We start from the raw sequence: 26,622 nt of genomic DNA, 5'->3' as shown, positions 1-26,622 counted from the left end.
CATGGAGAAAACACAGCATTACCTTCCCTTAAAATAGGATATCCAGGGGCGCCTGGGTGGCGCAGTCGGTTAAGCGTCCGACTTCAGCCAGGTCACAATCTTGCGGTCCGGGAGTTCGAGCCCCGCGTCGGGCTCTGGGCTGATGGCTCAGAGCCTGGAGCCTGTTTCTGATTCTGTGTCTCCCTCTCTCTCTGCCCCTCCCCCGTTCATGCTCTGTCTCTCTCTGTCCCAAAAATAAATAAACGTTGAAAAAAAAAAAAATAGGATGTCCATGGTAGCTCCTCACTAACAAATGAGTAGATTTCTTTTTGTTGTTGTTGTTGTTGTTATGTGAAGGTTTGAAAACTACAGGCTAGAAACGGAGTTTAGGACTTGATTTTTTAACAAATCAACAGCAACGACAAAAGATTAAACACCCCAAGGGAGTTGGTGAACTAGTACATGGAATGTAAGTGAAGAAACAAGTCAAAAAGGCACGAGGGAAAAAAGCACGGAACTAGGAGTCTCGAAGATACGGAATTCCGATAAATAAAACTGTAAAGTGTCAGAGCTACAGGGAACTTTGGAGATTAGCTAGTCCAAAGCTTGTATTTTTTTAAAGCTAGAAATGTGTGATGGGAGAGAAGCCTACTGAGCTCTGCTTGTCCTCCGGACAAGTCATGTTTATGACTCAAGGCAGCTACGAGGGAAAAGAAAAAGCCAGGAAAGAAAAGGGGAATGTGCTCAGAAAGGTGTTCACAGCCCTTCTCAGTTATGCAAGGGGAGCGACTGTGTGCTGCAGCACACACGTGTGTACATGTAGCTCTACACTCTTCCATGGGTCTAAAATGCACAGGGAGGGTGTGGTTTCGGCTGGTCATCAGATCGTCGGGGTCCATGCTGGAGAGTCCCATTTGCCTGGTCTGAGTGGGGTGGGGCCTAGGAGTTTATTTTCAGAAGCTTCCCAGGTGATTCTGATGCTCACCCAGATTTTGAAAACAAATTTTAGAGAAAAGGTGACTGCCCTAGGAAGCAGCAGTTTCGAATACACCCTTTGTTGGCTATGTGGCAGTTTCTAGGACCTGAGACAAAGTGGCAGGGCTCCTGAGTCTCCTTGGGCTGGATGAGGGCCCAAGACCTCTTTGTGTACGGCTTTGAGATAAGGGGAGGTTTAGGCCCCCAACCACCTCCCTCCTTCCCATAGCTTGAGATGAGGGAGTGAGGCCATGTGTTTGAGGTGCTTGTGGCAAACTTGGAAACATAGATTCCCCCAGCCTCCTCTGAATCCTCCGTGAGCATAGACTTGCGTGTACCTCGTGGTTCTTGTTGCCTTCGCAGACACCAGTTCCCGGTGGTGCGATGGTCGTGGGGTGCAAAAGCTCTCTTATTCCCTGCACCAACTCAAAGCAGGCAGTGACGCATACTGGTAGCAATTCCCCGACTTGCACATTTTCCATTCCACTGTCCCAGACTGTGAACTACTTTCTCTTTCCCCTCAGTGTCCTAGACTTTCTGAAGCAGGGCCCCGTTCACTTAGATGCTCCTGAAGCCATGCTCCAGCCAGCTAAGCAGTATGTATGAGGCTGTGCGGGCTTAGCACAGTGTGTAGAATTGCCACAACAAGATAATACAAGGCTGCAATTACTGCCGGTCTAGGAAAATAAGATTTAAAGTTGGGGGTGGTGTTTGTTTGGTTTGGTTTCATACTTAAGGAGATGAAGTGATTATTTAAATGGGTGGGGGGGAAATAAGATAAGAATAATTATTTGGCCTGGATAAATTGCCCAGAAAACTGCTGGAGTTTGCATGAGGTTTATTCCCGTGGCACATTTTCTGGGGCCTGTTCCAACTCGTTACCTGGCTCTCTGCTGCACTTTTAAATGAGCAGTTTGCATTTCTCAAGGAAGTAAACAACTCGAGTGATTTGCATAAAAAAGGCAAATACTGTGTTCTCCAGTCTCTGCACAGTGGTCTCCAAAGTGGGGTGAACATACCCAGTCCGGGGATGCCAGACAGTCCCTTGGCATGTGCGAGGGAAGTATTAGAACCTGTATAGATTTTATTTCATTTTAGATTCTTTTGTGTTTCACAGTGTATACATACGTTAGTACAGTAGCATGGGGTTATAACTTGTGAATCTATGTTAGGAGGGCCTGGTGGTTACACCATCTACAAAGGTTGACATGACAGCATGGAACACGGTGAAATCAGCCAAAGAAATCCCCATAGTGTGCAGTCAACCCTATTTTCTTTTTTTTTTTTTTTTAATTTTTTTTTTCAATATATGAAATTTATTGTCAAAATGGTTTCCATACAACACCCAGTGCTCATCCCAAAAGGTGCCCTCCTCAATACCCATCACCCACCCTCCCCTCCCTCCCACCCCCCATCAACCCTCAGTTTGTTCTCAGTTTTTAAGAGTCTCTTATGCTTTGGCTCTCTTCCACTCTAACCTCTTTTTTTTTTTTCCTTCCCCTCCCCCATGGGTTTCTGTTAAGTTTCTCAGGATCCACATAAGAGTGAAAACATATGGTATCTGTCTTTCTCTGTATGGCTTATTTCACTTAGCATCACACTCTCCAGTTCCATCCACATTGCTACAAAGGGCCATATTTCATTCTTTCTCATTGCCACGTAGTATTCCATTGTGTATATAAACCACAATTTCTTTATCCATTCATCAGTTGATGGACATTTATGCTCTTTCCACGATTTGGCTATTGTTGAGAGTGCTGCTATAAACATTGGGGTACAAGTGGCCCTATGCATCAGTACTCCTGTATCCCTTGGGTAAATTCCTAGCAGTGCTATTGCTGGGTCATAGGGTAGGTCTATTTTTAATTTTCTGAGGAACCTCCACACTGTTTTCCAGAGTGGCTGCACCAATTTGCATTCCCACCAACAGTGCAAGAGCAGTCAACCCTATTTTCATATTTTGGATTTGAAAAGTTCCTTCAAATTTCAGTGAAAATAAAATATGGACCACCAGAACATGTAATAATATTTCTTTGCCCTCAAATTAATTTCTTTTATGAAAATAACACCATAGAAGTCATGAAGCAACTTTATGACTTCAGGTAAGTTGGTTGCTGTCTTTATGTACTCCATTATTGTATTCCAATATGCCTTTCAGCCCTGACCCCTGTTATGAATTTACCTCTTATAAAGATCACCCCCACCAATCTAGTTCTATCTGTCCTTTGGGAGATTAAATCTGTGATCCTCACATTGAAATGTAAAGTAGAATATATTAAGACTTGAGGACAGTGGCAGTTCAGAAATGAAACTGAAATAAAACTTTTTCTGCCCTAGATAATATGATGGCAATTGCACAGGAGGCAGAAGGGGATAATGTGACTCGTGTGTGCACCATGTATCTTCGGAAATCTATCTTATTTGTTTATGAGCTTCACTAAGCCTTTAAGGTAACAGAAATCCTTGAGATGGATGTGTCTTTTGAGACTGTAAATGGAGATAGTGCTGATACAGTCAGATTCTTACTCTCTTAAGAGAAACAGGATATCCCCCACTTAGTTTCAATTCCAGTTATTGTGTTGGTTTTTTTAGGAAAATGACAAAACCACTTTGACAGTGCATAGATGAGTGAGACAAATAGGCAGTGTGTGCTGGGAAAAAACACCTCGCCTGATGACTCCATGAGCAGTGGAAGATTTCAAGGGTTTTGGGTGTTTTTTTCTCTTTTTCACCACATCTTATGCAAAACAGTAGTCCAGAGCCTGGAAATAAAAACAGAGCAAAATATAAGAGGTCAGAAATTCCCCTGTGGAAACCAGGGCAGACATTTCTCAAAGAAATTGGGTTGTTTAAAATTAATAGCGTTCTCCCCACCCCTATTGTTAATGTTGTTTGCTTGCCTAGCTTTTTGTTTGCTGTTTGTTTGCTTGTTTTTGCTTGGTAAGCTTTTTACGTAGGACTGAGGGATCTCAGTAAATGACATTTGCAGAAAAAGAAAACCAAGCCTCTCCCTTCTGTTCTTGCTTTTATTCCTTCACTTGAAATATTCTTCCTTCTACCTCTGACTGTGAAGATTCTGAGCCCCTTGGGGCGCCTGGGTGTCTCAGTCAATTGAACAGTCAACTTCGGCACAGGTCATGATCTCACAGTTTGTGGGTTCAAGCCCCACATCAGGCTCTATGCTGACAGCTCAGAGCCTGCTGCCTGCTTTGGATTCTGTGTCTCCCTCTCTCTCTGTCCCTCCCCTGTTCTCTCTCTCTCTCTCTCTCTCTCAAAAATGAATAGACATTAAAAAAGAAAAAAAAAGATTCTGAAGCCCCTTATCTTTCAAAGAGACTTTTTAAGTAGGACCAGCCTCTGTTATGTCTGTTTTCTCTGATTGCCAGTTTCATTTTTCTGTTTCTCACATCGTAGTACTTAATCAGAAAGACCCCTCCTGATTTAAAATGGGTTAGGGGTCCCTGGGTGGCTCAGTGAGTTAAGCACCCAACTTCAGCTCAGGTCATGATCTCATGATTTGTGGGCTTGAGCCCCACATCAGGCTCTGTGCTGACAGTTCAGAGGCTGCTTGGGATTCTCTCTCTCTCTCTGCCTCTCCCTGACTTGTACTTTCTGTCTCTCTCTAAAAATAAGTAAATAAACTTAATAAAAAAATAAAACTGGGATGGATTTTTTCAAAAATTTTTTGGTTAAGCTGTTGTTTCGGTATTCAAATTTATTTCCTCTAGCAGCAGACATATTTACTTAATAGCTATTTGTGGAATTATCTTTTGAGCTAGTAGAGACAGACAGGTAGCCTGCATGTCATACACACACACCTTCTCCTCAGCATCAAAGCTGTAATTCTTCCTGACCTTCTTCCCACTGAGACCAATACAACCTCAGAGGTTGGTAATGTGGCCCTGCCGAATGCCCACAACCAGGCCCTGGTAGGAGCCCATGCTCGACTATAGCCAGCCTGATGCTGCCATCCATATGCTGAGGGCTGTGCTGGGCACTCTGGGAGATACAAAGGGATAATAGACACAGTCTTCCTCTCTTAACAGGACTTCTTATATTCTGTAATGAATTACGGTTATTTCTATACTTTTCATATTCCCCTCTTCCACATAATATGTTCCTAGGAACCATATCCCATATTGACCCGTTCCTTCCAGGAATCTGGGAGGGCTCAATGGATGGGGTGGTGTTTGACTAATCCATGGATTTGCCATAGGAACACCCGCAGAAGTAGGTAACCTTTTAGGACAGAAAAGCAACATGCACAGTGGTCCTCAAATAGGAAATTTTATAGCCTATTCAAGGATCAACAAAAAAAAAAGCACAGATGTTCAGCCTGTGCTTTTAGCTCCAGACTAAGGAATTTGACTTATCTTAACAACTACTCTACTCAATGATGGTTTTCAAGTTGAATGAGTCAGAGTATTTGTTCTTTTTTAAAAAATTCATTTATTTATTTTAGTTTACATCCGAGTTAGCATATAGTACAATAATATTTCAAGAGTAGAATCCAGTGATTCATCCCCTATGTATAATACCCAGTACTCATCCCAGCAGGTGTCTTCCTTAATGCCCCTCGCCCACTTAGCCCATCCCCCTGCCCACAACCCCTCCAGCAACCTATAGTTTGTTCTCTATATTTAAGAGTCTCTTATGTTTTGTTCCCCTCCCTGTTTTTATATTATTTTTGCTTCTCTTCTCCTATGTTCATTTGTTTTGTATCTTAAATTCCACATATGAGTGAGGTCATATGATATTTGTCTTTCTCTGACTAATTTCGCTTAGCACAATACCCTCTGATTCCATCCATGTAGTTGTGAATGGCAAGGTTTCATTCTTTTTGATTGCTGAGTAATACTCCATTGTGTGTATATGTGTGTGTGTGTATGTGTGTGTGTAGACACACACACACACACATATATACTACTTCTTCTTTATCCATTCATCTGTTGATGGACATTTGGGCTCTTTCCATACTTTGGCCATTGTTGATAGTGATGCTATAAACATTGGGGTGCATGTGCCCCTTTGAAACAGCATACCTGTATCCCTTGGATAAATACCTCATAGTGCTATTGCTGGGTCGTAGGGTAGTTCTGTTTTAAATTTTCTGAGGAACCTCCATACTGTTTTCCAGAGTGGCTGCACCAGTTTGCATTCCCACCTGTGGTGCAAAAGAGTTCCCCTTTCTCCGCATCCTCGCCAACATTTGTTGTTGCCTGAGTTGTTAATTTTAGCCATTCTGACTGGTGTGAACTGGTATCTCATTGTGGTTTTAATTTGTATTTCCCTGATGATGAGTCATGTTGAGCATTTTTTCATGTTAACCGTCTGGATGTCTTCTTTGGAAAAGTGTCTATTCATGCCTTTTGTCCATTTATTCGCTGGATTATTTGTTTTTTGGGTGTTGAGTTTGATAAGTTCTTTACAGATTTTGGATACCAACCCTTTATGGGATGTCATTTGCAAATATCTTCTCCCATTCCATCAGTTGCCTTTAGTTTTGCAAATTGTTTACTTCGCTTATTATCTTGATGAGATCCCAGTAGTTCATTTTTGCTTTTGTTTCCCTTGCCTCCAGAGATGTGTTAAGTAAGAAGTTGCTGTGGCTGAGATCAAAGAGGTTTTTGCCTGCTTTCTCCTCTAGGAGTTTGATGGCTTCCTGTCTCACATTTAGGTCTTTCATCCATTTTGAGTTTATATTTGTGTATTGTGTAAGAAAGTGGTCCATGTTCATTCTCCTGCATGTCGCTGTCCAGTTTTCCCAGCACCATTTGCTGAAGAGTGTCTTTATTCCATTGGATATTTGTTCCTGCTTTGTCAAAGATTAGTTGGCCATCCATTTGTGGGTCCATTTCTGGGTTCTCTATTCTGTTCCATTGATCTAAGTGTCTGTTTTTGTGCTAGTACCATGCTGTCTTGATGATTACAGCTTTGTAATACATCCTGAAGTTCGGGATTGTGATGCCTCCAGCTTTGGTTTTCTTTTTCAGGATTGCTGTGGCTATTCAGGGTCTTTTGTGGCTCCATACAAATTTTAGGATTGTTTATTCTAGCTCTGTGAAGAATGCTGGTGATATTTTGATAGGGATTGCATTAAATATGCAGATTGCTTTGGGTAGTATTGACATTTTAACAATATTCTTCCAATCCATGAGCATGGAATATTTTTCCATTTTTTTGTGTGTGTCTTCTTCGATTTCTTTCATAAGCTTTCTGTGGTTTTCAGTATATAGCTTTTCACCTCTTTGGTTAGGTTTATTCTTAGGTATTTTATGGGTTTGGGTGCAATTGTAAATGGGATCGATTCCTTGATTTCTCTTTCTGTTGCTTCATTATTGGTGTATAGAAATGCAACCGATTTCTGTGCATTGATTTTATATCTTATGACTTTGCTGAATTCATGGATCAATTCTAGCAGTTTTTTGGTGGAATCTTTTGGGTTTTCCATATAGAGTATCTGTCATCTGCAAAGAGTGAAAGTTTGACTTCCTCCTTGCTGATTTGGATGCCTTTTATTCCTTTGAGTTGTCTGATGGCTGAGGCTAGGACTTCTAATACTGTGTTGAATAACAGTGGTGAAAGTGGACATCCTTGTCATGTTCCTGACTTTAGGGGGAAATACAATCCTCAAGGGGAAAAACTGAGAACTTTCCTCCCAGAGTATGTGTTCTAAGGTTACTTTAGTGGTGAGATAGAGAAACAGCTGGACTGAATAAAAGCAGGGCAGGGGCAGTGGAGTGCAGAGACAGGAATGGAGGCCTTTGCTATAGTCCCACTGGGAAGTGACCAGAACCTGTGTGGCAGGAAAGGTGGCCACAAAGATGGGAAGGCAGGAAGCAGTGTGACTGACTGGTCAGGGGAGGAGAGGAGCAGGCCCAGCCCACCAAACAGAGTGCTGGGTTCTGCGGGCAGGGCCCTCTTGGTGGTAGAAAAGAAGGATGAAAAGGATTTCCTCCCCACTTTGTGTGTGTGTGTGTGTGTGTGTGTGTGTGTGTGTGTGTGAAGGCAGGGCCAATCCTAAGCAATAGTTTCAATAGGATTTAGTTGACCTTTGAAACCTCTGACTTGATGTCATCTGTTCCTCCTTACTTGCTAGTTCCTCTCTTCACAGGTTTCCTGAAGCCCAGTGTCCTCATACTGCTCTAAACTCCCCTCCTGAGGGTCCCCACAATCACCCCCCATTCCTGCGAGACTCCAGGCTCCTAAGAAGTCCTTCCTTCCTTCTTCTCCAAGTCATTTCCCCCCTTTCACTACTAACATCGATAACAAAACAGACCACCCAACAAACAAAATCTTTTCCATTTCTTCCAAGCAGTATGTTTGTGAATAAAGCAATCTAATTAAACCAGTCTAAATGGTGGCCAGTAATTCTAGGTCACTGAGCAAATAGTGTGCATTTTAAAAAGAGAATCCTTGTTACTTCATATGAGTTTCTTACCAGTGTCATTTTAACGTTTTTTATTTATTTCTGGGACAGAGAGAGACAGAGCATGAACGGGGGAGGGGCAGAGAGAGAGGGAGACACAGAATCGGAAACAGGCTCCAGGCTCCGAGCCATCAGCCCAGAGCCTGACGCAGGGCTCGAACTTACGGACCGCGAGATCGTGACCTGGCTGAAGTCGGACGCTTAACCGACTGCGCCACCCAGGCGCCCCAGCGCCCCACCAGTGTCATTTTAAAATGAAATTTAGGGGCGCCTGGCTTCTGCCAGGTCACGATCTCGCGGTCCGGGAGTTCGAGCCCCGGGTCAGGCTCTGGGCTGATGGCTCGGAGCCTGGAGCCTGTTTCCGATTCTGTGTCTCCCTCTCTCTCTGCCCCTCCCCCGTTCATGCTCTGTCTCTCTCTGTCCCAGAAATAAATAAAAAACGTTGAAAAAAAATTTTTAATAAAAAAAAATAAATAAAAATAAAATGAAATTTAAAGGTAAAATCATAAAGTGTGGATGCTAAAGATATTTGCAGAGGAAATACCATGGTAGACCAGTAAGCCTTGTCTCCAGTAGCAGCTTCCTTAAGAGGTCTCTACTTGTCTGTACCTTTGCTTCAACTTACTAAGTTATGCTTCCTAAAACTTCTCAAGTTTGTTCACAGTGACTTTGGATAGGGGTAGAGGTGGGGAGGTAGGAGGTTCATAGGGTCTGAACTATTCCTACAGTTGAGAGGTCAGCAGTTACAAAGGCCAGATAATAAACATTTGAGGCTTTGCTGGCCAAACAGTCTCTGTTACACTGGTTCATCTCTGCCTTAGTAGTGCAGAAGTGGTCATAGGGAATAAGTGAACTAATGGGCATGACTGTGTTCCAATAAAACTTTACGAAAATACATGTTGAGCCAGATTTGGCCCCCTGGCAGCAGTTTGCCAACCCATCTATAGATGATCATGTGGGATCCCGGGACAGCCTCTCTTACTGTTGCTTCCCATGTGGGCTCCCATGAGCATACCCCAGCTTTCTATTCAGATTCTTCAAGAAGTACATGCCCTTAGAAATATATACCAGCAAATAAGCATGAAGTTAGTACCATTCCTGGAAAATAAAGAGTTGAGGGTGCAACTCATGCTTATCTGGAAAAGGCAGCAGAAGGCCTTAGGGTGCCCCCTGGAACTTACCAGCACACCAAAATGTACTGTCTTCAGCATGACCAGTTACTCTTCATCTAAAACCTGCCTCAATGGTATGTTCAGGTTTTTAAAAATATTTATTTATTTTTGAGAGAGAGAAAGAGTGCGAGCAAGGGAGGGGCACAGAGAGAGAGGGAGACACAGAATCTGAAGCAGGCTCCAGGCTCTGAACTCTCTGTACAGAGCCCGACGCAGAACTCGAACTCACAAGCCGTGAGATCATGACGTGAGTCGAAGTCGGACACTTAACTGACTGAGCCACCCAAGCTCCCCTAAAATGATCTTTTACTATTTTTCTAAGCCAGATAATCATGTAGAACTTTTTCTAAAACATTTGTATAGAGAAAAGGCCCTGGAAGAATATGAATTCAGCCTTATTTTCTTTCTCCAATCCTCCTTCTTGCTTCTTGGGTCTCTTTTAACATGTCTTTCCTTTCTGATAGCTCACCCACCTCTACTTTTTGTGTGTTTTGAGATTTTCCTACACACACATGATTTTATCATTCTGGAGTTTAGGGTAAAGAATATCATAGTCCTGCTCCCAGAAATATGTCCATGGCAGGCAGGCAGCCAGCTCCTGCTGAGAAATGACCCAAGGATCTGTCTTTAGTAGCCAGCCCACAGGCCAAAGAAGAGCTCCAGATTGCACATTTTTCTCACCCACGAGGTTATGGAACATGGCGAGAGTGAGAGATTCCTACTTTGCAGAGAATGTCTGCACTCGCCTTGCCTCAATTTGAAATCAATACCAAGGAGGGACATGTGCCAATTCTCCTTCTTGCGATCCACATCTCCTATTATTTTTGAAGAACTGAGTCACTTGAGGACATTGTCCTCTCCTTGGGAGGGTGACCCATACAGACCCACCACAGGGGAGGCAAACTTGGGCCAACAGCTGATTACATTCCTACGTCCTTAGAGGTGATTTCTTTGCCTCAGCTTTCTAAGGGACTAAGAAATCTAATTTGTATGCATAAAAATCATCCAAAAAATTAACATAATATGTCGAGCCCATTCACATTGTTTGGGGATGATCAATGGGATGAACCCAGAAATGGGCTCAGAACAAGGACAGTATTCCTTCATTTTCAGAGCGCCAGCCTGAGCGCCTGGGTCCACGTCAGCTGCTGCTTTTCCCCCAGCTGCATCTGATGCTCTGCACACACGTTCTACGTGTACCAGAGCGTTCTGGGGTCTGGCAAGGTTTGCTTTTAGGTTTTCCTGTTTTCCTCTTCAGTCCTGAGTCTTCTTTGTTAGGAAGCAATGAATCTAGTGTAGCGGTAGATTTGTGTTTTAATTTCTGAGGTCGACTCACAGCCTTCTTGCTACCTCAGGCTGATTTATTGTTGTTCTGATTCCCTTTTTCTGAATGGCTATTCATTCCCAGCCCTGGCCTCTTTGATGGCCATCTGGTTCTCCTTCGGTCACTCAAACATCTGCCCCAGAGATTTGGAAAATGAGCTTCCTTTGGCAGCCTAAAAATAATCTTAGTGTGACTGAAGCATGAAAGGGAAATCACCACACTCCACAGTCCGGTAGATACTGACCAGGGGAATGAGCCAGCACAGCTTCCTAGGGATTTGGAGCTTGGAGGTCTTCTGTCACATCTGCAGATTATTTTTTTTTCAAGTGCTGGGAACTGTAAAAACATGGCATGAACTGGGTGCAACCCATCCTCCTGCAGTTTTCCTTGGGATCGGATTTGCTTGCACAATGGAAGTGGTTGGAGATAAAAGCCACACGTTGCATGGTTTGTTTGTAAGGCTTCAAGGGTTTGCTGAGGATGACACATGATGCTCAGGGTCCAACACTCTATTAGTCACAGTGTGTTTAAGGAGATCTCATAAATGTTTTGGACAGCAGTTACAGAACATTTCTAAACACCAGGCTTTTAACTGGGACCCAGGGGGCCTGTCTCTAAGGCAGTGATGGTTTGCTCCTCACCTCCAGAAGAATGAAATTTGCCAGAAGCTAAAAATCAATCCCTAGGCTGTTTCTCATACACAATTATTTCTAGCCTCATTGTCCAGTGCAGCTTTTCAGAGGTGCTACAAAGAGATACAGTGTCAACATAATCATGATACTCAAACAAGTAAAATGCCAACAAATTCAAATCCCCTTGCAAGCCATAATCCAAAGGTATTAAAATCTAAAGTAACTAACATCCAAACTTAAGTTTCCTTCACTTTTTGAGTTAAAAACCAAAGCACTTAATGGCCTTCTTAGACCTCTTCTATTCCTTATTTTGCTCCATCTTCACAAATGAGATTTTTTTTTTTTTTTTTTTTTTTTTTTTTTTTTGTAAATGAGATTCTTGACGCTGGGGAGAGGTTGTGTGCTCTTCAGCATCTGCAGCCTGGGCGATTTCTCACTGGAACAAATGTGGCTCTTTCAGCTCCAAGAAAGCTGAATTTGTTGGACAGCAAGTCTCTTGTGTGCTTTCCTTTTTAATGAAATGTAAATGAACAAAGAGAAAATGGACCTATTACCCTTGACATTTAGAAAAATGAGCCAATCCCTCGCTTCTAGACAGTTGTCCCAGGCAAAATTTTGTTCCCAGGACCTTATTTAATTTTGCCAAAGACCACATCAAGAACTTTTAAAAGTTTGAGTTTTTACACTACAGTTTCATGGATGCTGGCACAAGACAGGAGATTCCTGGGTCAGAGACAAACGACTTTATTACTCATGGCACAGCAATTCCCTTTTGGCTTTCTCCAATCCCAGTTTAGGATTCAATCCCAGTTTAGAGAGTCATGTTTGCATAATTTCCTCCTGTACCTCTATGTCCTATGGGAATGATACAGAGTGACTTGAGTAGATGCTCATACAGTGGATTTATATCATGGCTAAGGAACCCTGATTGTTGGCAACCTGTGAATCTTTTATGACAGGCTCGGAGCAAATCTGACTACCCTTTGCTCCAGAGAGAGATGTTATCTTTATTATACTGGACAATGAACAAACCTGCTTTTTCTTTCAGAGACACTGTCTCTGACTTTCAAGGCTGTTTACTCTACAAACATCCTTGAAAAGATAGATAATCTAGAGTAAAAACAGCCTATGTCTCTTTTCATAAGCCACATAGGAATGGGAGAGACCCATGGAGAACCCTGCAACCCATAGCAGAGACCCAATCATATCAAGTAAAGGACAGCTGATGAAAATATTCTTGGCTTCTCTAAATACAACTCAGTGTGTGGCAGTTATTTGGAGTCCATGACCATGAATTTCAATTCAACTGGCAGAAGTCTTCCTCCCAGTCTGGATGGGGGAAATCAACAGGGTCCTACTTACAGTACTTTTCATTTATATTCAGGATCTTCTTGATTTGCATTTGCACTTTGAGATGAAAGTGGAAGGCTCCCTGTGCACTGCATTTCGTGTGGATCGTGCATCTGACAGATCTCTGTGATCTCGGGTGCAGGCATTTCCAGTCCTGGGCCACGTTCTCCATTTCCACCACCTCTTAGAAGTGCTTAGACTAGAGAAAGCCGAGTCTTCCCTCCCCCATTTACTCAGCTGGAAAAACACCTTCTGTAGATTCATGAACCAGACGTGCTGTTGATGAGTCTGAAGCTTATGCCCCTAATGAGCTAGTAAGGGCTAATACTTCTGCCACCTGCTCCTTGAGATTTGTCTTTCCTCAGGTTTTGAATGTTCTAAGGGTTGAGTAACATTGCTTCCTGCTACATATTTTGGGGTAGTAATTGGATATGCCTCTAGTGTTTTGTGTCCATCTCCTTTGGGGAAGACTCAGTTTTGTTTAACCTGCTGTTTAAATGGACTCCTTTCTTCTTTCATAGCCCTGCTTGTTGAGTCTATGTACTTTTTATACTTCTTCTGTCCCTTTGCTTTCTGACCTAGATTTTTTTTTTCTCTAAAATACTGTTCTAGATTCTGTCATGAGGGGCTCATCATTGGGAAAGACATGGAATCAATGAGTCCTCTGTTTACTAAAGTATCCATTGTTCAAATGCATCTTCACCACCACCACCTCTGAGTTGGCTAATTCCACACAGGAAATATTCTCCCATCTGACCAGCATCCAGTTCTGGCCTATTATCATCCTGCCTGGCTCCCCTTGCTATGTCTCATGTTTGCTTCCTTTACAATGTAATTTCATACATTTCTTAGGCCACTTCCATCAGGCCAACAAAAATAACCTAGTCCCTTTAAAATTTACCCAGAAATATTTTTAAATCTCTTCCTGGGCTTCTTCACCCTTCACCTTTAAATCTGTTCAAACTTTCTGATCCCTCTTTGGTATAGCTGTCCCAAATCCTCTTACTCAAGCCCTGCAGTTTTGAAATCACCTCTCATTGTTCTCTGGGCCTGAGATCTCCATAGAAGTATTGTTGCATTCTGTTCCCTGTGGTTTTGCCTCTTCTTCTCAGATGGATTTCTTGAGGCCCCGTCAAGCCCTCCCTTGTAGTAAAAACTAAAGTGGTTCCCCACTTTTATGACATCTACTTTAATTGTGGTTAGGAACTGGCCTCCTGGACTTCACAGTCTCCTCTCCCCTTCATATCTGCACAGCCTGTTGTCTAAGATCTTCGTTTTTCCTTTAAGGAAACCTCTTTCTTCCTCTAAGAAATCTTCACATATTCCTTTATTTTCTCTCTTCCACTGATTCTGCTTTGATTGTAAGTCCACCGCATGTTCTCAAATCCTCCTTGGTGTCTTGTGCAAACCTGATTTCTAAAAACATGCATTTCCAGGTACATGCATTTGAAACTGTCTTCTTAGAAGTTTGCAGTAATTTTATGGTGCTTTGTTCTCATCTTGAACTCAGCAAGATGGCAGGCGTATTCTTGTGGCGTCCCCATTCGTTTTGCTTTGTTCATTCATTAAATGTGCCACCCTTGTGTAGGTATGAAGTTGAAATGTTTATCTCTGCAGTCTAGAGCTACAATCAGAGTCTATGTAGTCATCAGATCTAGAGGCACCATGAGACTTGTGGGGAGAAAGCTTGAGGTGTTTTGTTTGAGCTGAACCCTCACTATAATTTCATAATACACATTAGGTACTCTGTTAGTACTCTCAAGTGCATTTTTATTTAATCCTCATAATAACCCTTATAAGATCATTATAAGGCAAATTTAGCCCTTTAAAAATAAATACTTTGGGGGCACCTAGGTGGTTCAGCCGGTTGAGCATCCGACTTCAGCTCAGGTCATGATCTCACAGTTCTCGCGTTCAGTCCCTGCAATGGGCTCTGCACACTGACAGTGTGGAGCCTGCTTGGGATTTTTTTCTCTCTCCCTCTCCCTGCCCCTCCCCCGCTCATTCTCTCTCGCGCGCGCTCTCTCTCTCTCTCTCTCTCAAATAAACTAACCCTTAATAAAATAAACAAAACTCTAAAAAAATAAAAATAAACACTGTTGGGGCACCTGGCTGGCTCAGTCAGTAGAGCATGCGACTCTTGATCTCAGGGTCATGAGTTCAAGCCCCCCATTCAGCATGGAGCCTACTTAAAAATAAATAAATAAACAATCCTAAAATTTGTATGGAACCATAGAAGATCCCGAATAACCAAAGTAATGTTGAAAAAGAAAACCAAAGCTGGAGGCATCATAATCCCAGACTTTAACCTATATTACAAAGCTGTAATCATCAAGACAGTATGGTATTAGCACAAAAACAGACACATAGATCAGTGGAATAGAACAGAGAACCCAGAAATGGACCCACAATATATGACCAACTAATCTTCAACAAAGCAGGAAAGACTATCCAATGGGAAAAAAAAAACAGACCTTTTAGCAAATGATGCTAAGAACTGGACAGCAACATGAAGAAGAATGAAACTGAACTGCTTTCTTACACCATACACAAAAATAAACTCAAAATGGATAAAAGATCTAAATGTGAGATAGGAAACCACCAAAATCCTACAGAAGAAAACAGGCAGCAACCTCTTTGATCTCAGCCACAGCAACTTCTTACTTGACTTATCTCCAGAGGTAAGGGAAATAAAAACAAAAATGAAGTTTTGGGACCTCATCAAGATAATTCTGCACAGCAAAGGAAACAGTCAACAAAACTAAAAGCAACTGATGGAATGGGAGATATTTACAAATGACATATCAGATAAAAGGTTAGTACCCAAAATCTATAAAGAACTTACCAACCTCAACACCCAAATAACAAATAATCCAGTGAAGAAATGGGCAGAAGATATGAATAGACACTTTTCCAAAGAAGACATCCAGATGGCCAACAGACACATTAAAAGATGCTCAACATCACTCATCATCAGGGAAATACAAATCAAAACCATAATGAGATATCACCTCACACTTGTCAGAATGGCTAAAATTAACAACTCAGGAAACAACAGATGTTGGCGAGGATGTGGAGAAAGGAGACTTTATTGCACTGCTGGTGGGAATGCAACCTGGTACAGCCACTTGGGGAAATGGTGTGGAGATTCCTCAAAAAATTAAAAATAGAACTACCCTACAAGTCAACAATTGCATTGCTAAGTATTTATCCAAAGGATTTAAAAATGCTGATTTGGGGGCGCCTGGGTGGCTCAGTCGGTTAAGTGTCTGACTTTGGCTCAGGTCACGATCTCGTGGTTCACGAGTTCGAGCCCCGCGTCGGGCTCTGTGCTGACAGCTTGGAGCCTGGAGCCTGCTTCCGATTCTGTGTCTCCCTCTCTCTCTGACCCTTCCCCCATTCATGCTCTGTCTCTCTGTCTCAAAAAATAAATAAACGTTAAAAAAATTTTTTTTAAATGCTGATTTGGAAGGGCATATGCATCCCAATTTTATAGCAGCACTATCAGCAATAGCTAAATTTGGAAAGAAGCCAAATGTCCATCAACTGATGAATGGCTTAAGAAGATATGGTATATAAGGGCACCTGAGTGGTTCAGTTGGTTAAGCAGCCGACTTCGGCCCAGGTCACGATCTTACGGTTTGTGAGCTCGAGCCCTGCACTGAGCTCTGTGCTGACAGCTCAGAGCCTGGAGCCTGCTTCAGATTCTGTGTCTCCCTCTCTCTCTGTCCCTCCCTTGCTTACAGTGTCTTCTCTTTCTCTCTCTCAAAAATAAATAAACATAAAAAAAAGATGTGGTATACACACACACACACACACACACACACACACACACACACACACACTGGAATATTACTCAGAGATGAAAAAGAATGAAATCTTGCCATTTGCAACAACATAGATGGAACTGGGAGGTATTATGCTAAGCAAAATAAGTCAGAGAAAGATATGATTTCAGTCATGTGGAATCTGAGAAACTTAACAGATGAACATAGGGGAAGGAAGAAAAAATACAAACAGGGAGGCAAACCGTAAGAGACTGTTAAATACGAAGAACAGACTGATGGTCGATGAGGGCATGGGGGTGGGTTAAATGGGTGACGGGCATTAAGGAGGGCACTTTTCAGTATGAGCACTGGGTTCTACTGAAGCCAAGACTATGCTGCATGTTAACTAACCTGAGAATTAAAAGAAAAAAAAGAGTCAACTGTCTAAAATATATACATACATACACACACACATACATACATACATATGTACACACTGTTGTTTCTATTTGCATCATGAGAAACCGCCTCTGATGTCCATGATCTATTGATATATTCTGGGCACAACCCATGTCACGACCTCTAGTAACGGAAGTTGCATTAACTTGGCATGCGGTGCAGGTGCTTCTCGTTCATACAGAGAGTGAGGCAGGTTTCTGCCATTGCTGGTTAACATGCCAATGTGCCCAACAGAGAGCGGCGTGATCACCACCCTCCCTCATCCTTTGGCTGACAGCTTGTTGTGGTGCAGCTGGAGCCTCCATCCTTCCCTCTAGAGTAAGCTCGGTAATTGCAGCTCGGCTCTGTCTGGACCAGGGCAGTGATGAACTGTGGGGCCTGCTCCACTTCCACTGGCCTGGGCATTCTTTCTTTGCTCTCCAGGGGATTCTCTTACACACCAAAGTTTGTCCAGGTCAGTGCTGAGACCTGGGAGTCTCCTCACAATCAGATCCGTTCTAAGTACCTGTATCAGGCACTTTCCACTCTCCCCGCTGCCTCAGCCTCACAACGACATCCCCACACCTCCAGAGACCCTTTATTGGCAACTCCTGAGCCTCCGGGGGACCTCTTGTTCAAACTGGGTTGCTTTGTAGCTTTCTCCAATCCCAGCTTTAGGATTCCGTTTTCTCAAGTTGGATCCGTTAGCACATAGTCGTGCTTACTGGTTTCCAGAGTCTTGTTGCTATTGTCTTTTGTTCTCTTTGAACCCTTGTGGGATGATGTCTGTCATTTTAAAATCTCTTCTCTGTCATTTGAGTGTGGCTTCCCATGAGGGGGAGAAAAGGAAGGAAATCTGCTATCTTTAATCAGAAAATTATTTAATTCTTTTTTTAAAAAAAATTTTCTTTTACATTTATTTTTGAGAGACAGAGTGAGACAGAGCACAAGGTGGGAGGGGCAGAGAGAGAAGGAGACAGAATGTCAAGCAGGCTCCAAGCAAGTGTTCAACACAGAGCCCGACGCGGGGCTCGATCCCACGAACCGTGAGATCATGACCTGAGCCGAAGTCAGTCACTTAACCAACTGAGCCACCCAGGCGCCCCAGAAAATTATCATTTAATTCTTAAAGCCCATTTTAGAGATGAGGATGCTGAAACTCAAGGAGGTTGGCTCATGCACCTACACTGGTAGTAAATGGTGCAACCAGATCTGTACCCAGGCAGCTGCTCTTAACCGCTCTGCTCTGCCACTTGTCTGTAAAGCCAGAAGCCCAAGATTCTGCTTCGGTGCGAATCTGATAGGCTACAAGTGTAGAAAACTGTCCAAACGGAAAGGTTCTAACTTGGAAATTGGCAAATTACATTAGATTCCATTAATATAATGGCATTGTTGTATAACACATGAATTAGAAATTGCTGATGAATAATAGATTATACCAGCTGAACCAAAGGCCTTCCAGGAGCACTTTTTGCACATTTCATTTTAAAACAACTAAAATGACATCATTCCTAGAACAGCTTGATTTGTTCCGTGCATCTAAAATAATAAAAATACAACAAAGGGACTCTTTAGAGTGGGGACATTTTCAGACAATAGTCACGAGACTGAAGAGAGGCCCATTGTGATCAAAATTGCGCTTTGCATATTGTTACTTCCTGTTCGTTAACTTACATACCACCTAAAATCATGACAGCTTTCTGTTGTGAGAGGGAAAGGTTCTGTTTAAATTCAGAACCCAATGCTAACACTTTGAGGGGGTTCTGAAATAAGATTGCACGGCTGCCTGAGCTCAACAGTGTGCCGTTTGCAACTCTCTGAGACGTCTCGAGGTCCATTCTTGTTGGCTTTAGTCACAGGCTTTCAGTAGTAATGTTAACACACCCACCATCTTTAACGTAAGATTTCTTTGGTATAAGAAATGATATTGGTATTTTATAGATCATAGAAACCAAATGTCATTTCTTTCTTTGGTGCATTTCAGATTAAAAAAAAAAAAAGTTATTCCTTAAGGCTGTGATTCTCTTACTTCGAAACCGCCTCTCTCAGATTCTGAAAATAAAGCAGAATTGGCAGCCGTGGGGCTCACATCACAAGAACACAGATTTGACACCGCATGTGTGTGCTCTTGTGAAACTACACCCCTCAGCTTGTGCTCTCATTTGCTGTACACATGATCTAGCCTAGATCCGGGATATATGTTATAAACAAAAGGGTGTTACTGAAGGGTCTCCATTTTTTTCCTCATCTGTCAGTGGAGAGAATATTTTTCTTTTACCTTGGGACACATGTTTGCTGTGAACATTAAGTGGGAAAAATTTAAGGTGTACGAACTATATAATACGATACAGTATTGATCATCCAAAGTATTAACTTAATTAAAAAGTATCTAGGGGCGCCTGGGTGACTAAACGTCCAACTCTTGATTTCAGCTCAGGTCATGATCTCACGATTTAGTGACTTTGAGCCCCACGTCAGGCTCTGAGCTGACGGCACAGAGCCTGCTTGGGATTCTCTCTCTCCCTTTCTCTCTCTCTCTCTGCCCCTTCCCTACTCATGCTCTCTCTCTCTCTCAAAATAAATAAACATTAAAAGAAAAAAAAAACAGTAAAAAAAAAAATCCTCTAAGGAGGGAGGGAGGAAAAATCCTAGTAATGCATGAAACTGGAAATTAGGAGACTAAGAAGTCTCAGCCTTACCTGTAATGAGTTGAGAAGGCTTGGGCAGGTCACTTGCCTTTCTGTTACTCATATGAGGGCCTATGTCATCTCCAAAATTTCTCTGATCATATGAAAACCTAGGGCCGTGCTAGAAAAACAGAGGGGAAAATGGAAGAAGGAAGCTTCATGAGTCCAGAAACATTTGGCTAGAATTGTTTTCCTCCCTTGACATGAGATCCTCAAACATGCTTTCTGATGGTTTGGGCCGTGGCTTCTGTGTAATAAGCCAGCCACTGAATGAGCACAGAGGAAGTAATGACTTACAAGCTGAGGAATCCTTTCTCTGTAGGCTGATAGCCCGGGTCAGGTGGTATAAGAGAAAGAACCGGGAACTTAACTCCATCTCCAGTAACTGCTGTTTACGGTCTGGAGACAGGTTCTTTCCATAAAGCTTTTTTTTTTTTTTTTTTTTTTTTTAATTTTTTTTTCAACGTTTTTTATTTATTTTTGGGACAGAGAGAGAGCATGAACGGGGGAGGAGCAGAGAGAGAGGGAGACACAGAATCAGAAACAGGCTCCAGGCTCTGAGCCACCAGCCCAGAGCCCAACGCGGGGCTTGAACCCACGGACCGCGAGATCGTGACCTGGCTGAAGTCGGACGCTTAACCGACTGCGCCACCCAGGCGCCCCTCCATAAAGCTTTTAAATTAAGCAAAGGAGAGGCCCCGAGGCTTCTCTCTAGATTATTCCTATTTGCATGTCCCCTCCTGTGCCCCAGATCTCTGGCATGTCTCCAAGAGGCTTCTTTTGCACTGGGTGTGAATTAAATGTTGCAGTTTGGGGTTGGGAAAGACATCCCTCTTGAGAATCTCTAAAATCATCCTCAACATTCCAGTCTTGCCTTTACTTAATAATTTAAACCTGGAGACCTGCCAATCCCTGACATTATAATAGGGATTCACCAAATTTATCTTTGTTTTTATATATCAGGAGAATTTGTTTTCCCAGTGCCCCTTCCTCAACTTACCTACATCTCCTCATTTCTCAGACCTTTTCTCCTCCCCTTTTTCTCATCCAAAAAGATAGGTGAATTTGAGGAGGGAGGGGAACTTGAGAAGGAGGTGGGGTTTACCTCAGAGATTACTCTTACTGCTTACTCTATACATTTTCATATACTGAATTTGATACACAATGTATAATTTTTATTATCTGTTAACACTCAGGGTTTGGGTTTGTTTGTTGGTTGGTTGGTTGGTTTTTACATCATAACTATATGACTTTCAATGACCATGAAGTATTAAAGGATATCTTCTATGTCTTTTTAAAGTTCATATGTTTCTTCATGTGAATCCTACCTATTTTAACTAACATGACTTTTTCCCTTCAAAACCTCAAAGGAAAATAAAATTTCAAATGGGAAAGCTCATTGTTTGATCTATCTCATAAGTTATGTACATATAAATTTACCTCCCCAATTTTTTATGCGGGCTCTCAAGCACATGAGTCTCCTTTTCCTCTCTAATAAATGTAATGGGTTATTGTTAGCTTGTTTGGCTTTTCTCAGATAGAGGACCTTACAGACCTTGGGACCTTTCTTCCTGTACTGTCCCTTAGGGTCTGAGAGCATAGGTGCACACTGTGCAGACGTGTGGGCTGACTGTATGTGGCTGCCTGCACGTCACCTGGGCAGTGCTGAACCTGTACGTGGGAGTATAGCACACAGACAGTGTGGTTGGCCCAAGAGGTGTACTTACTTGGCTCCACAAAGTTAACGTGTTACTGTGTTTTAGAATCTAATTTAAATTTCTGGTTTAATATTTCTTGCAACTTGCACTGTAGGGACAAGCACTCACCCACAAGTCAAGAAACCTGGGCTATAGTTAGTTGTGTCTTCATGACCACCTGGGTGACCTTGACCAACAAGTTTTCTCCAGAAATAAAATGGCCTCTGGGGCCGTTTCCACTTCGAAACCTCCTGTTTCTCTGCTGTGCAGCGGAGGTAGCGTGCTGAGGAACTTGCCGGCAGAAGGCTCTGTGGTTCCAGGTCATCTGAGGGCTTGTGCTTTGATCCCGGGAACCTTTTTGCCCACGTGATACCTGTATTGCTGCACTTGAAGCCTGGAGATAAATCCTGGGAGAGGGACCTCATCAATGATTGCAGGCTGGCCTCTCCCATCAGCTCTGTGCTGTCTGATTTCAGATGCCTGGGACAGATGAGCCCCAAGATTCGTGTGGCCCGGAGGAACCCAAGGGAAACCTGGAAAGTCCCAAGCAGGGCAGCAGTAAGATGAAACTCAAGAGTCGCCTTTCAGGTAAGCAGAACTCTGCCTGGTATGGCCTGTCAGCTTCCAGCCTCAGGAGTGGGAAGATCAAGTCATTAACAGAATGAGCTCTTTTTGTCCCCTTATACCCTCAAAATTGTTTTTCCTTTAGGTAGTACATGCCCCAAGCATAAAACCGCATTCAGCCCGGCTGCCCACGTGAATATTTTTATTTGAGTCATAATGAAGTGACTGTCAAGTTTGTGAATCTCTGTTTGTTTCTGCTTAAACTTGATCATCTACTTCCACAGGACTTCAGGTGACCCATTCGCCGTGGCGTATTCCTACTGGCCTATCTTCTGGGCACATGTCCCTCTCCCCAAGCCTTTGGTCCACCAGAACAAGGGGCAGTGAGCTATTTACTATGAAATCTACATCTCAACTACGCAGGTGGAAAAATGGGATAGGAGTTGAAGCTTTGGGGAATAAGTAGATTTCCCGTTTCCTGGGTGTAGCCTCATAGTAGCTGGCCTAGGCCTTGAGAGAAAAAGTCAGTGTCAAAAGCAGAGGCCATGTGCAGAGACCTGTTATGATCCGTGTGTCCTAGGCACTATCTCCTTGATGGACTCTTTTTCCTATTAAAAAAAAACTAAAGGGGCGCCGGCGTGGCTCAGTCGGTTAAGCGCCCAGCTCTTGATTTCAGTTCAGGTCATGATCTTGTGGTTTGTGAGTTCGAGCCCCATATCGGGCTCTGCACCAACAGTGCAGAGGCTGCTTGGGATTCTCTCTCTCTCCGTCTCTGCCTCTCACCCGCTCTCACACATGTCCTTCCTCTCTCCCTCCCTCCCTCTCTCCCTCTGTCTCTCTCTCTTAAATAAATAAAATTTTTAAAAATTATTAAAAACACTAAAAATTATGTTTTATGGCTGCGAAGATTCAAGCTGGATTCATTATTCTCTCTCCATTACTATTCTTATAATTAAAGCTTTTTTGTGGGCCCTCAGCACTGTTTTTGCTGGCCTGTTAGAGAAGCCAGTCCTGGCTGCCCACCTGTGAAAGACATCTCTTATGACCTTGGGCTGGTTATCTAAAGCCCCTGAACCTCCACTCCCTCACCTGAAAAAAAGGAGATAATCTGACTTTGAAAGGTTGAGCACATTAGGAAACAAACAAAACACATCAAAGTAGCCAGCCAAGAAATGTCAGTCCCTTCCTGCCACACAGATTAGTGGCGAGGGGTGGTGTCTGTGCCTGACAGCCAGGAGCACCGCCCCCCAACACTGCCTGGCCCTCTGCTGAGTTATTCTCAGGTAAAGCAACCAGTATAGGGCCACAAAATACATCCGTTTGTCTTTAAAAACCCGAGTAACAAAGTGAATTAGTTTGTATTTGTAACTCATAATCATTAGGCAGTATACACCTGAACAGGGGTTGTGACAAAACAATGTACTCTGGCCAGAGGCTGGTAAGTCGTAGGACAGATGTGGTGCCCAAGGTCCCTGTGTGGAGAGGACAACCAAGCCCCCCTGCAGCCCCGGAGGGACGACTAAGAGAAATACATTTACCTTCTGTGTGCTGGGCTTCTGGGAGTCACGGGGGCATAGCAGACAGAGATCTTTAGGCAGCTGTCATAGCAGAGTTAATCAACACCTTATTAACAGTTCTCAGGGGGGCCACAGAGCTCTGGAGAAAAGTCAGGGACCTTTGAAACCCGTACAGTCACATTCCTCGCTTTATGGATGAGACCGGAGAAGCTAAGGGAATCCCAAAGGTCACCCGGTGCCAGCAAAAAGATCTGCCTCCCAGACAGTTCTCCTTTCCACCCCTTGGCTTCCTGAGACTCTTGAAGAGAATCCTCCTCCCCAGTCTGGGGCTTTCTAGATACAGATGTGGGGAGGGTGATGTAACTGGGGACCTTTCAAATCATAAATCTCTAACACTGTTTATACTATTAATTTAAAACAAGCAGTACATTCAGCTGAGTAGTAAATCCAGGGCTGGCTACTGTTTGCCACAAATGGATGTCACCCTCCCTTCCTTTCCTTCCCAGACATCTGTGGCCATAATAAGGAACCATGTATAACGTGCACGAAGTCAGGGAGAAGTCAGTGTTCAGTTCCCAGCTCTGCCTCAGTTCCTCAGTTCCTCAGTTCCTCAGGCTATGTAGCCTGAGACCGATGACTTGACTTCTCTGAGTCTCTCTTTCTTCATGAAAGAGAGAATCCTCATGTGTAAAATGAGGATTCTAAATTACTTTTATTCTAGGAATCAGTGTACCGTCTCAGTTGAAAGATGGAGAGAATGAATGTGGCATGGCCACTCCCGAATATGGTAGCAATAGCTCACGTGATAGCTGCCACTGTTGTCACGTCATTAACATCAGTTCATCATCGTTGTCTCCTCTTTCCCTCTCAACGGGGGAAGATGGTTGAGGAGGGTCAGACAAGAATATTCCCAAGAACTTGAAGGCCATGATAAGGCACGAACGAGAGTGTTTCTGGGTTGTGGCACTTAGGGGAGGCATCCAGAGGACACAAGATAAAGGAGGGCCAGTACCTTGGCAAGATTTGACAGAACCAAAGAGGAAGAAAACAGCGGTGTAGACTAGGGAGAAAATGCATGAGAAATGTTTAGGGGCAATGGGGGAAAATTGGTTAGAGAAGTTTTTGGCAACTGTTTTCCCTCCTCAGCCATCTGAAAGATCCAGTAACTCAACAGGAACAATGATTGAAACCAGCAGAACTTGTCAGAGAGATTAGGGGTAAGGAGCCCCTCAGGGTGGGAGCCGATGGCGGCAAAGTGAGGTAAAATGTCAAGGGATATTTATAGGCTCCCCGGTTTTGGAAAGGATGCGGGAGGAGGACAAATCTGCTCCTTTGAGAATCAGCAGGCTGAAGCAAAGAATTCATGTAGCAGGGTAGTGGGAGATAAGGCTGGAAAAGCAATTTGAGATCTATGAAAGAGGCTTACAAGTCTTCATCCAGTGCTGTGAAATATGGTTCAGTCTAAAGACATTTGAATACAGGAGATTTTAATGTGATCAACTGCTAATTTGTCCTGTAAACTTGGATATTTACTTCGTATTTTCTAACAGTGAGTCACTCTGGTATTCACGTATCAGTATGTTATCTACAGACACTACCGTATGTGGTTTCTCTTCTGTTGAGGCAAGTGCCTCCCTGTTGACTCAGAAGGCACTTTCTTCTAATAAATCTTTTTCAGATGAGTAGGCTTGCCAAGATGGATTAATCTGGCCATGAATTAGTAAGTCATGAATTATTAAGGAGATTCTATAAAGAAGTTCCAGCCATTTTCACTAAGATTTTTGCCTAGCTTGGCTCCAAAATGACTAAAGCCATTTTATGGAACATTTTTCCTGATATTCTAACCTGAATTTTCCTTACTTCATACTTCCTTTTTTGCCAGCAGGGTTCCCTTTTCATTTTGGTATTTTTGATTTATCCACATTAATGCCTTAGGTTTGTGATCTTTTTAAATGGAAATTTCTCTTTGATTGCAAAGGAGTTTCAGGTGTTTGAAAATCTGTATCACAAAGTTAATATGTAGCTTTTGAAAAACCAAGCTTTTAGTGATGTTCCTGTTAATATAACTGTATCCTCACTCTTCCAACTTTTCATCACTATTAAAAACTCAATATATTATTTTTAAAAGGCTACAGAATCATCTTTTTTATTCCATGAAAAACTTTCTGAGAAATGTTTAGGTAAATTGAATTTTAGGTCATCAAATGAAACATTACATAGTCTAGGAGAACTTAATATTACAAAGAATCTGTATGTGTATATAGCTATACACACACATATGTATATATACATATATAATGTATAATATAGACACTGTAATATGATTATAGCCATATTCAATGTAATTAAGCCATCATTTAAGATTAAAGTCCCTTAAATTATCTTATTTTTTTAAAGCATATAATATAAACTAGGTATTGATAAAGGTTTCTTTAAAAATTACTGTAAAAATTTCTTGGGGCCCCCGGGTGCCTCAGTCAGTTAAGCTTCGGACTCTTGGTTTGGGCTCAGGTCATGATCTCACAGTTTGTGGGTTCGAGCCCCGCATTGGGCTCTGTGCTGGTGCATGGAGCCTGCTTTGGATTTTCTCTCTCCCTCTCTCTCTGTCCCTCCCCTACCTGTGTTTACTTGCTCCCTCTCAAAATAAATAAACATTAAAAAAATTTTTTTTCTTAAGACACAAAAGCTCTAAGCATATGGGGAAAAATTGATATATTATACAATATTAAAATTATGAACTTTTGCATCATAAAATACCATTAAGAGTGAAAAGGCAAGGAAGTCACAAAGATGGAAAAAGATTTACAGAACATAGATCCCATGAAGGACTCATATTCAAAATATGTTAACAATAAAAAAATAAAAACTTCTATACATCAACAACAAAAAGACAGAAACCCGATAAATAAACAGAAGACTTGAACAGGCACTTTACAACTTAATAAAAATAAAAATAAAAAAACAGCCACTCTGCAAATTTACAAAAGTAAAACAGCCAATAAATATTTGAAAGAAACTCAGTCTCATTGGTTATCAGTGAAATGTAAATTAAAAACCACAATGAGGGGTGCCTGGGTGGCTCAGTCGGTTG

At 42.5% G+C, this 26,622-nt stretch overlaps 1 protein-coding gene across 5 annotated transcripts in view; it reads left to right on the top strand.

The window, feature by feature from the left end:
- PDZD2 (PDZ domain containing 2) overlaps nt 1-26,622 on the top strand; it is a 233,994-nt gene that overhangs the window by 161,376 nt on the left and 45,996 nt on the right. For all 5 annotated transcript variants that reach the window (XM_047863057.1, XM_047863061.1, XM_047863067.1 and 2 more), the window contains exon 6: nt 21,927-22,038. In XM_047863057.1, coding sequence (XP_047719013.1) covers nt 21,927-22,038 — 112 coding nt within the window. The remainder of the gene's footprint in view (nt 1-21,926; nt 22,039-26,622) is intronic.

Source organism: Prionailurus viverrinus, chromosome A1 (assembly GCF_022837055.1).
Source record: "Prionailurus viverrinus isolate Anna chromosome A1, UM_Priviv_1.0, whole genome shotgun sequence".
Taxonomy (NCBI): Eukaryota; Metazoa; Chordata; class Mammalia; order Carnivora; family Felidae; genus Prionailurus; species Prionailurus viverrinus.
Note: the sequence above shows the minus strand (reverse complement) of the source record. Positions and strands in the feature narration are given on the sequence as shown.